Below are 15,589 nucleotides of genomic sequence, written 5' to 3'. Positions count from 1 at the left end.
TATGACAGTCACTTCCATGTTCCTTTCTGCACCTCATCTCACTGTCTGGGGAGAGAAATGGAGCTAGAGAGCACAGCACACGCATGCACACAACCTCACATACACTCGTATCTCTGGCTCTCAGGAGGGAGTGGAGCAAGGAAGTGTTGAGATGCATAGGTGCCTCAGTAGTGTAACTCCCGTGTAGTAGGAAGTGAGTGAGCAGATTAGGCAGGAGACACACACACACACACACACTCACACATCATTGTGTGCCAAGCTGTCAGTGACAGAGTAGCTGACAAGCCTGCTGATTGTGAGAGTGAAGTGTAAGGTGGTGACAGGTCCTTGTCAGAGCAACCCAGGTCAAACCTCCCTCTCCATGTCTCCAGCTGTGTGTTAGTGTGTGCATGCGCTTATGTGTGCACAATCCGTTGAAAACCAGCCCAATGGGGAAGCAAGAGGAGACAGCTGTTCATCCGTCTCGCAGCAGGTCTCAGATCTGCTGACTGTCACTGTTCACTTGTTTGTTTACAATCAGCACCATCAACAGCTGGTCTGAAATCAGTCTGCTGTCACACGGCGAACAGAAAGAACATCACGAGCACAGCTTGCCCTGTGTCTACCCGGCCTCATTAGGTGTAGTCACCGCTGGGTTGGCTGAACACTGGAGCTCAGATTTATTTAAAGTCACAACTGTACGGAAACTCAGCACTTTTATTTCGAGTCTGTAAGCACTTTTTCGAAAGCCTCAAGTCACACATCCCCTCTGGGTGGCAGTAGCCTAAAGGAGAAGTGAACTCATGATTTGAAGATTTCTGGTTTGAATCCCTGTTCAAGCTAAAGAAATACAGACAGGAGAGGTAAAAGGGAGACATATGGTCTTCTCATGCTCTTCTCTTCTCATGCCTTTGAGCATGCTAGTTAAACCCAAGTACACAACAGTAAAATAATACGGTCGTAATAGGCAGCTATTGTTTCCAGACAGGTGACAAATCAAAGGAAGAGCCTGGATCAGTGATTAGTAATATAAATTCAGGTGCTTCTATCTGGGCACAAGGCGATGTATGAAAATTATATTAATCAACCCAGTTGAGCACCTATAGAATGGTAGATGATGTTGAACTCTGTAATACAGCGCTCTCATCACCACCATCAAAACACATAATGAGAGACTATCTTTGCATCCTTCCACAGACTTGGAGAATCTATGACAAGGAACACTGTGGCTGTTCTGGAGGTTCTTGTTGGTTTTTAATATTTCTCATGTGTGTATGAGCAGTGTAATCCTCCCTAACTACAGTCAGTTTCCTTAATATATGATATGAAGTATTGGCAAATTCTGAGGCCAAGAAAAACATAATTTGAGAGAGTAAAACCCTCCTTCCCCCCGACTAATTTCCCTCGTGCCATATGTAAACTTGTAGCATTTGTGTACTTAGTCGTGTTTTCTGTATTTATAGAATATTGTATTTGAATACTGTATTTGTTTGTGTATCTGTTTGTTTTCTCACTTTGTCTAAATGCTGCGCAGGTGTTGTCAAATGGATAAAGATGTTTTCTTCCTTTGCTTGTGTTTTGTCATTTTGCATGTGTTTTCTTAAGATGCAGTGCGTTGAGCTATCAGGGCCACACAGTAATCAGAAAACTCATAAATTATGATTTTTTTTCTTGTACAATTATAACTGTCTCTTTTTGTAAAATTACAAAATTATTCCTCTTTCTGAGTTTCTCTCAAAATGATTCTCTCGAAATGATAATTTATTCACCCAACTTTTTTCCGAAAAATCTCTGATTTTTTTCCCACAAGGGTTGCCCCAGTACTCTGAAATATGGGAAATGAAAGGGTAATGGTCTGTCTAATAGGACATGGTAAAATAGTTCTACGTGTGTGACATGGAGCAATGTCACCTGTCAGCTACAGTACAGTAAAATGGAGATGTGTTTTTGCAGGAAGCAAATGATTTACAGGTGATTATGCAGGTGGTACTTTCAGTCACTAAATAAAACTGATAAAGTCATGGCCATGTGAAGTGATGGGTGTGCATGACAAAGGTAGAGCCTTGGCCTACTGGCAACACATCTCTTTAATGACATGCACACACACGCACACACATCCTTGTACTAGTATCTTTATGTACACCCTCTGACAATATGTACCTCCTAAAACCAAACCTCAAATCTTACACTCAGGGATGCAGCAATGTTGTTATGCATTTATCTCACTGTCAGTGTCAGGTTCTGACAAGAAGTGTGGGTGTATGAATGATGCTATCATGCGTATACGTGTCTTTGCACGCACATGTGGGTGTTGGTGTGTGCGTGACGCATAAAAGGAAAGGAGAGAGGGCAGATTAAAACAGTGATAGAGCAGTAAGCAGTGATACTCTGTGCCTGACCTTACTATCCTTGCTTAATACAAAGCCTCTTCTCCCATAGCAAACACAAGCCCATTGAATCTTTCCAGGCAGTAATGAGAAGTCTTCCCACAACAATAGCCTGCATCCGTTTATCTGCAGAGTATAAGAGAAAGCGGACAACCCAACTCCCCTTCGTGGGATTTCAATCACTAAAACCCATTCTGTTTTATCAACAATTAATCTCCTTTTAAAGCCTCAGACTTAGAATAGGACAAACAAGCGCAAGGTATAAAGCGCCATACAATATGCGACCACGCCGAGAGGAACCACACTGAAGCCGCCTCAGAAAAACAACAAAGGCACATGAGGAGTTGAGGAAGAAGGAGAGAGTGGGAAAATGAGATAGAGAGAGGAATGACAGTGTTCTGAAAAACAGACAGCTGCACCGCTCTGCTGTGCGTATCATTTCTTCGGCTCAAGAAGCGGCAAATAAACAGCCGTCTTGTTTTTGGCTCCAACACCTGTGTTATTTCTGCACCGCCAGCAGCAGTGGCGGTAAATGGCTTGTGAAAAGAAGTGGAAGTTCTCCTTTTGTGCCCAGACTGCTGAAAAGATATTGTTAATGTAGGAAGTCTTTCTCAGATATACAGTATTGCTGCCAAGTGTAACAGGACATTAGAATTCAAGCAGTAAAACACAGCATGTCGACAAGAGGATTCCCACTTAGGTGCTTTTATTTAGAGGATGTAAGACATTTCAGGTTCCATCTTGATGTACTGATAAGTGATTTTTCCTATACTGCCAAAGAGAGGAAATGTGTTAGATGTGTTTTTGTCGTCGTAAAAGGAAATTTGTCATTTAAAACCAATGCCTGACACACTGAAATAACATGCATTTGAACTTAGAGTGCAGTATCTCATAGTGGTATTTTACTGTGTAGATGGATATTTGCATTTTATGGTGTGTTTGGTTTTGGCAACACAGTCATAAGTGAGTTTAAGATTAATTTAGTTTCTGAGCTTAGTCATTTTTTTCATCATCTCCACTGTGAGGAATGTGTTGATGAGAATAGTCACTCTGTAATTTTTGACCCATCATTTAAATCACACTGACTCCTGACAGGAAGCTAGCTGCCATGTGGCTGTGTTAGATACAGCCAAGACCAACTGTCCAAACACAATGCACACATGCTCACACACACACACACACACACACACACACACACACACACACACACACAGATGAAAGTCCAGAGGGGGGTGGAGGGTATGTGCACGTATATAGACTCCAGCACACATACTGTCACACTCATGCAGACAAAAGAAAATAAATGTCGCAGGGTCTTTTATGCTACTCGACTCTGAAGTTTCTCAAATCAGCTGCTTAACATAAATTAGCATTTGCAAAATAAATGTAATGTTTTGCACTGTGGTAAAGCGATGCTGATGAATGATGCATGAGGATATGCAAATGAGCACCATCCAGTTGCCAACTGAAGTTGCTGGATTGCGATTCACAGCGCTCACCCCTCCACCTCCTCTGTCTCTCTCTTTCTCCCCCTCTGGTCTCCTCCCTTGCTTTGGGAGATGGGGGGCATGAGGAGTGCGTATGGACCTACATAATGCGTGTTTGCCCTCCCATCCCACTGTCGTCCCTCACTCCTACAGAGTACTTTAATTGACATGGAAAACTTGTGTTTGTTCACACAAACTTAAAATTGCCAGTGCAATGCAAATCAGTATCCAGCAGGCATTTGTAGAAGTGTACTTCTTCCAGGCCCCTCAATTCTTCCCAAGTCACTTCCAAAAGCCTGCTGTTGCATATCCCAAAGGCCGCGAGGCTTTCAACAGTATAATGTGTGGAAAAAGACAGCAATTTTATGCATTGTCTTTCCAACATTGCTAGCACCAGGCTGCATGGCAAATTAGAAAATGGCTGAAAAACAATTTGAGCTTGATGTCCAAGTAGGGGAGAAAGCACACTTCCTATTAAAAAAAAAAACAAAAAAAACAGTAATTCCTGTAATGTCCCTGCTTTCAAATAATAATAGTAATGGAGACTAACTGGCTGAAGTACCTCATTCAGGCCATCACTTTTCAGCTGCAGTATTGGTAGCTGAAATGCAGCTTACTGTATAACTTAATTATTCGCATATGTTTCCTGTAATTCTCGATTATCACATGGTTTCCATTTACACCACTGTTTGGAGCAGAGTGATGTTTCCTTGTGTCTCTTATACCCACAGTAGCTCAAACTCCCACATCAGAGATATTACTCCTCAACAGCTCCTAAAAGATTGCTTCTTAAAAAGAAATGGTTTCCAATCACCAAGCATCTCAGCAAAGGTAATGTGGGATGTTAGTGGGCTGGATATACATTTCTCTGTGACAGATAGTTTCATTCTAAAATTAGATGTGTAGCCCCTAAAATGGGATACCTCTTGGGGAAAAAAAAACATTACAAGCACAAAATTGGAACAAATTATGACATTTAGCATTTTCATAGCAAAATGATAGCTGCATCCAAGTGGTGACACACAGTAGACCATTCATTTTTTACAGAAAGATGAACTTCAGCCTATATTTTTGACAGGGGGATGCTTTATCCATCGATACTCCACAGTTCAGTGGTCTAAAACACCTGTGACCACAAGTTTCTATTTCAGTTAATGCTGTTCTCTCAGAGTAGAAACTAGACAATGCATTTTGCCACCTATTCCCTCTGCTTTCCTCATTGTGAATTCTATTATTAGAGTAGCTCAAGGCTACTGACTCTTGTGTGCCCCCACTCAAAGTATACCAGCAAAACAGTTTGAGGAAAACACTTGCAACATGGAAATGTAATCAAAAGAAATACAACAAATGTAGTGCTGTTTGGCAGGGCTCAAACTCTGACCTGCATCCATAGGTACAGTAGAAAGGAGGCAGTATGCATCTGTGTGTACGTATGTATGTATGTATGTATGTATGTATGTTTGTTTGTCTGACTTTTTATTTTTATTTAACCAGGAGTAAAAGACCCATTGAGATTAAAAATCTCTTTTTCAGGAGTGTCCTGGCCAAGACTGGCAGCAGCACAAATAACAATTTAAAATGAAAACAAAGAATAAATTACAGAATTATGAAATATCAAAAAACATTCATCAACATTCAAAACATCTACAACTAGATGTGCCTGCTTCATTTAGTCATTTAGAGTCATTTTAAATGCATCCAGTGAGACCAACTCCCAAAGATTCAGGTAATTTTGCAACAGATTCCAAGCTGAGGGAGCAGCATACTTAAACGCCCTTTTCATAATTCAGTACGGACTTTAGGGACAGGTTGTAGGGATAAGTCCTGGGAGCAAAGACAATATCTTCCCCTACTTTTCTGAGGGATATAGATCTGTAGGTAAGAAGGAGGCAGTACAAGAATAGCCTTATAAATAAGAATATGCCAATGCTTAAGTCAAGGCAGTCCATCCAACCCGAGTATACAAAGGGCAATGGTGAGTAAGGGCTTTGAGATTTGTAATAAATCTCAGTGCTCCATGGTAGACAGTATCCAGCATGTGTAGGCATTGCAAAGATGCATGCATGTATATATCATCACCATAGTCCAGCACAGACATAAAGGTGGCAGCAGCAAATCTCCTTTTGGCCTCGAAGGAAAAGTAAGATTTGTTTCTAAACTTGTTTCTCACACTCATTTGTGTGAGAAAAGAAAGTGTTATAGTGGTACTGCCAAAAAAACCTTCAGTCTCTGCAGAGAGAGCTACCCATCTATCTGTCTATCTATTTACCTATCTATCTACGAGGGCTGAACGATCAACCATGTTTATTTTAATCGAAATCGCATTTACAAAGCGTGCAGATTTCAAATCGCCAGAGGCTGAACTTAACTGACATAATTAAGTGTCTCAAGAAGCTTTAGCAACTGAAAGTTTACAGTAATTTGCAGACTGCTGATTTCATCAACTATAACAACAACACTGTTGCTATGAATTCACTCAGCTGTAGCTAATTAATGTTAATTTGATGAACTGGTGAAAAAGCAGAAACAAAAAAATTGGCTGTCTCATTAATAGGGCTTCTGCATGGCCATGTTTGTCCATTTACACTTGGACAAATATGGTTTTGCGGAAGAAAAAACAACACTATCATTTTTGATTTATGAGAAGAATAAAAAAAAGAGAGTTGCATGTTTTTGCTCTTCAAAAAAAGAGTGGAAAGTTTGTCATTTTAAGCTGATCACCTTAAAAGCTCTGAATTGAGACCTCCAGGATTCGAGTAGCTCATTCTATCAGTCAGTGGAGCTAATGTTAGCTTAGGCGGCTACATTAGGGATCGTCAATCAGATATCAAACATTATCAGATATTGTCATTATTACCATAACTCAACCATATCTATCCATCTATCCATCTATCTATCCATCTATCCATCCATCTATCTATCTATCCATCTATCTATCCATCTATCCATCCATCTATCCATCTATCCATCTATCTATCCATCTATCCATCTATCTATCCATCCATCTACCTATCTATCCATCTATCTATCCATCCATCTATCCATCTATCCATCTATCTATCCATCTATCCATCTATTCATCCATCCATCTATCCATCTATCCATCCATCTATCCATCTATCCATCTATCCATCTATCCATCTATCTATCCATCTATCCATCTATCTATCTGTCTATCTGATGGGAATATCAGTAGTTTTGCAGGCATTTGATGATGGCTAGATGAAAGCAATTAGTCTGGGAAACATGATTGTCTGTACATACACTTTGTGCCAATCCATCTAGTGGATGCCAAGCTTTTTCGCTTAATAAGTGAAAACTCAAAGCAATCTATCTAATAACTGTCAAGATATTTCAGTCTGAACCACAAATGTCAACCTCACGGCCCGACCAACAGACCGAGACACTACCATCCCTTAAGCCAAGCTGCTAGCGTGGATAAAAATGATGCTCACTCCTTGTTCTTCATTTACTTAATATACTCTTTTCCTCTATGTCACATACTCTTCCTCTTCTATCCAGATTAGCATAGAAATGTGATGATATAATATAGTGTAATGCCTGGATTCATTGTGCTTTTCTAATGTGCTCACTTTGAATCAGTCACTGCTCTCACTTTTCCCTGGAAACCTTCAAGGAAATGTGTCTTCACCCCAGTTCATGCATGCACGCTTCATATTCACCATAGAGACATTAAGCCTCCTAACACCAGTATGGGCACGTGTTTGCACACATATACTGTACACAAAGTCTAATCAATTCCCTCTAGACAAGATTAACCAATCTATCTTCATTATGCTTCATTAAATAGATAACATGTGAAGCACACACTTCATGTGCAGGAAGTAGTATTCTCCTGTGGGCGCGGACAAAGATGTATGAAATGTTGTATTGTGATTAATTGTTTCTTTAGACAATACATCACGTTCCATTCATCCTTTATGATTGAGTTGCTCCCTTTACACTCCAGGTGAGATTACTGACAGTTAATTGTTGCTTTTAAACAACTAGTCGAGCAGCTTCCTCTCATCTCTCATTTAAATTCTCTCCTCTCCTCTGTTCTCTCTCCTTTATTCTTTGATCTTTGCATTCACCTGGCTTTCTCTTTCTTTTTATCCAGCACCAAACCAAAGCACTGAAGAAGAGATTGAGCTTCAATAGAATTTCCATGGCAACTGATTTTCAGTCATACCTCTCCAATCACGTTACCCTGGCAGTTCATCCAGGGAGAGCTGAATATGATCTGGTTTAGACTTTGATCATGGTCCCACTGATCTTTCAATCAACATGAAATAACACTGTATCAGCTGACGTCCATCTCCATCATGCACTTGATTTGGATAATTTAGATATTTTTCTGTCCGTTTCAAACACCCAGATTTGTAGGTATTTTGGCGTTTTAGCTGCAGGCCTATATAATAAGTCAGATTATTGTTTTTGCGGTGTTGTTACCTGGTGTTTTTGTGAGCTCTGTGGCATGAAATGGCACAGCATTTATGTGTGCTCACCAAAGCAGAATAGCTGTTTTTCAACTAACCTCCTATATCAGGGTCCCTGAAGTTGCCAGTTCATTTCTCAGGGCAGGACACTTCGCTCTCACAGTGCCTGTAGCCCCTCACTTGGAACATGAGCATGAACTTGCCCGCAACTGAGACTACTGACATTTACTGTTGTAACAAACAGTAACAAACCCCTTCCTTGCACCTCAGAGATCTCCTTTTAGCAATTTATTTTAACCACCAAGATTCCATCATTCCTTATTTTCTTAGATTAAGGGACATATCAGTCAATTTTATTGTGGTTATTACATTTTCTGGGTCCTCAGAGACTCCCTCTTATTCAGTGCAGATAATTGTGTCTTTCTGAGAAATACCCAGAGATCTGCACTAGTGGCTTAGTGGCTGCAAACAGATGATTCCTTATCAAGTTATTGCAATTTCCAATAATTTCATTTTCTATCGTTTTGAAATGTATGTTGAATGAATGAATGAGTTGAATGAACGTTCAAGTCATCGAGTCAAATGAACCTGCTGTACTTAGTATAGTATGCAAACACAGATTATTATAATATACAACATCAATTATCACATTTCTGCCAAATTAATTGTAATGTCACACACACGTTAACCAAATAAATCGTTATATCCCAAATAATGATATCTCAGGGTCGTCACACCAATGCTCTCTTCAGATGTGATAAAAGATGTAGAGCAATTAACATGGCAACACATCAAAGAATTTGCCATTTCCTCCTCCTGACCCATCTTTAATAAGACACAGCAGATCTTCCTTAATGAGATGCTGTGTTCTTTACATGGCTAATTAGCTGGATTGCTCATTAAACAATTAGTCAGATATCTCTCTGATAGTCTCTGTGGTTTTCTCCCACTCTGTTCAGATGTTTTGTCTGACATGTGCAGATATCATCCCTCTGTTAATTGAAGCTTTCTGACAAACTAATATAAGTCAGCTTAGCAAGTTGTTGAATATTAAATGCTGTCTCAGTTGTAGAGTCATTCAGTCTGAGTTCTTGAACTGGCTGTGAATGTGCATTACCTCTGATGTATTAGAATAGAGTGTGGAAGTATGGCTGCTTGATTTTCAGGTGTATTCCAAGATATTTGAGTTCAGGATCAGTTATTTATTTACCCCTTAATCAAAAGCAAGTCTCAGTGGACTCAAAGGTGTCAGTGTGCTTCAACCAAAGTGCTTGTCAGATGGTCCAACAGCATATGAAACCCCCTCCTCCCCACACCTTTCCAATATCAGGATTGAGAGGCCTGTGTCTGACAATTTTTGTCACATTCCCAAACCAACAAGTCCCATAATCGCCCCTACTTCATGCAGCAATCGGTCGGGTGTGTGGAGGTTAGAAAGTACGAAATTTCAACTTCTCTCTCAGGCCTTTTTTTTCATTTTTTACACAATTACTTAACTGAATTTCATGCTTACAACCAAGTGCAACACCATGAATGCCTTTGAGGAGAGAATGCTTTTCACCCCATCTTCAAGTGTGACCATTCAGGACACCTATAAACACCTTTGCCTTTGTGTTCAGAGGGCACATTTCAAGCCTTCATTTTGGAGCATACTGACACCCTTAAAGATCCATATCCAGATACCAATATATGAAGAACTGTGTGTAGACATTTCAGCAATGTTGAAAAGAAAGCACTTTCCTTTTTGTGCCTTAACATAAAAAACATAAAAATAGAGTATATTAGACAGTTGTGAGTGAATCTTAATCAGGCTGCCCATTCTGCTTCTTTCCATTATTGTGTCTCAATGTCCTCCATGCTAATGGTCGCCAGTGGCAATTATTATGTCAGTATTCTCAGGGGAGGCCAGATTTACTCATGCATCATGACAATGTTGATAAATTCTCATCTGAACATTCACAAGCACTGAATCATTTTTTTTAGCCAACAAGTTTCAAGTTCCAAGTTTATTTGTAATCTCAACTGTTAAAAAATAACTTAAAATGAAATATGCTTTATTAAGGACCAGAGTATGAAACAAAACATAAAAGCATCAAGACATTTAAACAAAAACTGTCACTGTCCACTTTTAAACAGATCAAATAATCTTAACCTTCATGCAGTTGTAGCGCAACACAAACATCCATGAAAATTCCTGTGTCTTTTCCACTGGAATTGATGGCCAGTAGATTATGTTGGTTCAAGTTCACTGGGAAAAGTAAGAGTTGGAAAAAAAGAACATATAACTTAATCTTCATCCCAACTTCTTTCTCTCCTTCTCTGCAGCAGAACCGTTGGATGGAGAAGAGTACCTGGACATTATAGGTATCATGCGGAACCAAGCAGGTCGTTATGAGTGCAAAGCCAGCAACGACGTCGCCACGCCTGATGTTAAATATGTCAACGTGATTGTCAACTGTAAGTAACGACAGACTGCAGGGCATGCTATATTCCAAACTGAACACTGATCAATACTTTCATCACATTTCATGTCAGAAAAGATGATACACTCAACAGATAAGAGCATAGAAGAGTCAAGATCGGAGTTAAGGGTGGAGACACGCAGAATTTAGTGTGACGGGGAGTGAAGGCTGTATCTTAAAAGTTTTGGAGCACCCTTCAGTTCTCTCAGGATGAATCCAGGTAGAAACAGAAAGAGGTCTAACTTTGATTGCAGCTGTCATCTCCATGGTAATTCTCACGTACCATATCATCATTCAAGAGACACTTGTCATTTCGAAACAAGACCACCTAATTACATCTTGTCAGGGGACCATGTTAGGTCTGATGAGTATAATATACGTTGACTGTTCAGGATTGATGAACAACTCATAAGACATCACAAACGAACTAATCCCAGAGGAGTTATAGAATTTTCTGTTCTGAACAAATCATGTGTGGCTGTTTGCCCAAACTGTACTTCAGCCAAGTCTGAGTGCCTGAATTAAATGATAAAGATTACTATATTAAACCATTTTTTAGCTTTTAATTCTAAATGGAAAACAGGAATTAATCCACTTTGGATGTATTTCTGGTATTTGTGGTGTTTATAGAAATCGTTGTGTGCATGATGATAGATGTTGAAAGAAACTTGAAATTTGATTGTCTTAGCCACAAATCTATCTAAACTGATTTCTGGGCCTTCAGTGGTCTACAAAAAATATGGATTAAAAATGTGGCATGTAGAGGAACCTTTCAAGTCCTTCAGCTTATCCAATATATTTGTTTGTAGGTTAGCTTTTATCAGTCAGATTCAACACAGAGCATTTGAAAGGGCTTGATCTCAAGCTTGAATCACTGACACCATTCAAACACACTTGACACAATAAGAGTAATTCACCTTTTAGAAAAAGGAAATTGAACCATTTCAAAGAAAGACTGAAAAAAAACCTCACAGGTACTACATGGGATGTGAGCAGCAGTTCACTTGATGTTACCGTGATTTAGAGATGGTTTGGCTGTTCAGAAAATGTAACTGATGAAGTTTTGTGTGACTCTGCAGACCCTCCGACAATAAAGAAAACCCAGAGCTCAGAGGCCCAGGTGGGCCGCATGGGGACGCTGCAGTGTGACGCCACCGCTGTGCCCACACCAGAGCTTGAATGGTACAGAGACGAAAAAAGGTAAAACTTGACTCACATTTACACCACCAACCCCAACACCAGTGTCACAAAGAAACACCTGTACACAACCACAAACACCTTTCCTCAGTGAGAAATTATACTTAAAGTTGGTCATGGTTGGATGACAAAATATGTTGGACAATTTCTCAATAGTTCATCCTGAATTAGGACACTTCAAGATTAAATGGCCATGAAAAAAGACAGAAACACTCGGCAGTAACAAGATTATGCTTTCAAGAAGATTTTTTTTTTTTCACATTTTAGCCCAATCAAGGGCTAAGAGTCTAAGCGGGGTGTGAGCTACAGGGGATCCAGGGGGAGCTTTGGCTCCTCTTAATAAGACATGAGCTCCCCTGAAAACATGATTTGTGAAATTTTGGGGGATCTCTAAAATATTGACACTATGCTATTTTTGCCATGCATTTCTATTTTTCTGTATATTCATGGATCATGCGTAAAATTGTGTTATCATTGATGTATGATTCATGCATGAGGGTGATTCATCACTAATTCACTTTAATAAAAATTCCGGCATACATGCTATTCTTGCCATCACCATCAAAGCATGGTGGTGCAATATCATAAACTTCAATCACTTTAACGCAAAGATCAGAAAAAAACAAACATTCTTTCTCCCAGTCAGTCTGTGCACCGAATCGCCAATATTCATTTCTCTGTTTTGTAGTCAGCATACAGATATGTCAGAAAACAAGGAAGCTTACTCACCAATTTTGTATTTACCAAAGAACTAAGCCAATTAACTCTGAAGTCAGGCCTCTGTGGTCACGTCTGTTTTAAAATAAGAGCTATTCCCTATTAACTGTATTATTCACTGTTAGCACAGTATGTGATGGGTGTTGATGAGAACTGGATCCCTTGTAGGCAGCCTGGCCTGTTTTTGTTGGTATTTACAATGCTCATGCATGTGTGTTGTTGTAGGCTGGTTTATTGATATGTGACCCTCACATTTGATGTCTTAATTGTACCAAAAAATGATTGCGCTCATCTTTATGTGATGGGTAACTTTAACCGTCATTGATGAGGACTTGATCCTTTGTAGGCAGCCTGCCGTGCTCTGTTTTTGATTTAATGCTCATACATTTGTGTATCTATAGGCTGTTTTGCTATTTGACCTATCCATGTCTTATTTTAGCCAATAAACTATACAATATAGTACATCACTCTGCAGGGTATACTGTGCCCTGCTTTAGTTGGCAGTATTGTATCATACTGTGATGTTTGGTTTTGATACCCATGTGGAGCTTTGATGTGGTCATTAACTTTTAATTATGTATTAGATGTGCTGACATGAAGCAAGTAGGCCTACATACCTACAGCTATGAATGTTTCTCTGCAACAAGAGTCAGTCCTCAAGTGACCACCCCTCAACCATCCCCCCAAAAACAAATGAGCTCCCCCGAAAGCCATGGTATAGTTCACACAATGAGTCTAAGTTAAAATATATGAGCTGTAGGCAGCCATTCAAACAAGCCATTAAATAGAGCACAAGCGATTAGCCTCCTTTATCACAAACAACCATATCAACTGTACAACTGATCCACAAAGGCTGGTACCCTTGTGCTCTGAAGTCTCTTTATTACTGTAATGATCCCTCTAATGCCACCAGGATGGAAAACCTTTCCCTTACATGTCAAATTACTGGAAACAACAAAGTCTTTGAGAAAGGCCTTTACAACTCACATTGTAAACACATTACAACAGCTTGGAAAAGTTTGTGTTGTAACATTTTAGTCTCAGGCCTTATCATATATCTCCTTTAGTCATCTTTAATGGTGAATACTGAATTAAAACATTCCGGTTTGTGCTGATTGATTAGTTACACTTATAAATTCCTGTTGGTGACCTGCATGTGATGAAGGTTTAATACCCTTTAATTGAACTGACTTAACTTAAGGCAAGGAGGAAATTTGATTTATGTTGTCAACATTTCACAAAAATAATGAGATTTACATTGAATTTACTTATGCATGACCATGGCAGCTGTACAGAGACTTTGCTGTTCACTATTATGAGCACAATTAAGGCATTATTAATGAATAGCATTGCTTTAGCATTTTACAAGACCAAGGGCCAAATCCACAAAGAAGAGATTGCACCCGCTAATAGAACCGTGAATTGTGCAGCATTTGCACTCACAATCTGCCCCATTTTAAGTTCCTATTCACAAAAGATTTTGCGCTAATGATATGTCGGTGCAAACATACCCATAAAGTTTTGCAGCTGAGTGCAATTTGCACTTGTTTTTCATCTGTTTGAGTGAGTGGAGCATTTTCCAGTGTTTCAGGCTTTTCTCCACATTTCAGCACACAGATTGGTCCATAATGAATCAATCAAATTGCATGTCTTTAATTAGCAGAGGTGCGCAAATACAGACCTCTCCACAAACACAAACCAACTTCGATGTATTTTGCCTCTTTTACTGCTGTAGTATTTCACATGTATAACATAACTGAAATGTCAAATGTCAAAGTGCAGCTATTAATGTGACTCTGGCAGGTCTGAAACTCATTAGATTAATATCTGAATCTTACAGTAATGATGTCCAGGTGTCGCTTAATGTATCCCGGATTTCAGAGAAACATCAGTACTGATGTTCTGTTTGTTGCCCACAGCTGGCTGCAGCATCACACAGCAGCTGAAACAATAAGTGCATCTCCAAACTAAGAAAGAGGCTGTGTGCATTTACGCACACAACACAACAGCACAGCAGCAGCAACTTCATGAACACCGGATCAGTCAGGATCTGACAGTAATTAATGCTCTGTGTTTTGCTACCCATCTACACAGGTCAGCTGTTACACACAGATTCCAGGTTTATATGGTGGAACTGTATGGATGAATCCTGAACTCCATCAGTGCTGTTATTTTTATTTTTAAATCCAACATAAGCTCACAACCCCACTTGATCCCCCACATGTCTGACTGTAGGTTTCACCCTTAATATCATTCAATATCAACTCAATATCATTCAAGCTTCACAAGCTTGAAGATATGACGAGAGATAGAGAGACAGAGAGTGAGTGAGGAGTGACTGTGCGTGCAGTTAACACCTGAAGATGCTAATAACGCCACCCCAATTGCGTGTGGCAATTAACGCTGGTTTTTGCAACAAGGCTTATTTACAAAGAAATTAAAATTTTGTGCTGAATGTATGAATATTACCTAATTTACATACATGCAAATGGAACAGGCGCACCATGGCGTTATCTGCTTGGCAGCACAGTTTGCAGTGCATTTTCTTTTTCTGGTGCTTTGTGAATTACACGCTGTCTTTTTGTCTCATTTGCGCAGATTTAGCAGCCGCAAAAGCTGCACAATCCTTTTGTGGATTTGGCTCTAAGAGTCTACAGTCACATTAGTAGCTGTGAGACTGTCAACACAAAGTACAGCTGAGGCTGATGGGAATGTCATCAGTTTTGCAGGTATTTGTAGTATTGGGCAAATAATTTTTTGCCAGATGATAGTGTTAGATGAAAAGTGAAGGGATCACCAAGGTTATTAAACTTCATCCTGAGGGGGACATGGATATCTGTACCAAATTGAATGGCAATCCATCAAATATTTGTTGAGACATTTCATTCAAAACCTATTATCATCAGTTATTTTCAACCTCA

At 39.6% G+C, this 15,589-nt stretch overlaps 1 protein-coding gene across 3 annotated transcripts in view; it reads left to right on the top strand.

Moving 5' to 3' along the window:
* Nucleotides 1–15,589, top strand: part of LOC121899460 (limbic system associated membrane protein) — a 245,764-nt gene that overhangs the window by 216,955 nt on the left and 13,220 nt on the right. For all 3 annotated transcript variants that reach the window (XM_042415303.1, XM_042415304.1, XM_042415302.1), the window contains 2 exons: nt 10,618–10,749; nt 11,834–11,954. In XM_042415303.1, coding sequence (XP_042271237.1) covers nt 10,618–10,749; nt 11,834–11,954 — 253 coding nt within the window. The remainder of the gene's footprint in view (nt 1–10,617; nt 10,750–11,833; nt 11,955–15,589) is intronic.

The sequence above is a fragment of the Thunnus maccoyii genome, chromosome 6, assembly GCF_910596095.1.
Source record: "Thunnus maccoyii chromosome 6, fThuMac1.1, whole genome shotgun sequence".
In the NCBI taxonomy this organism is placed as follows: domain Eukaryota; kingdom Metazoa; phylum Chordata; class Actinopteri; order Scombriformes; family Scombridae; genus Thunnus; species Thunnus maccoyii.
Note: the sequence above shows the minus strand (reverse complement) of the source record. Positions and strands in the feature narration are given on the sequence as shown.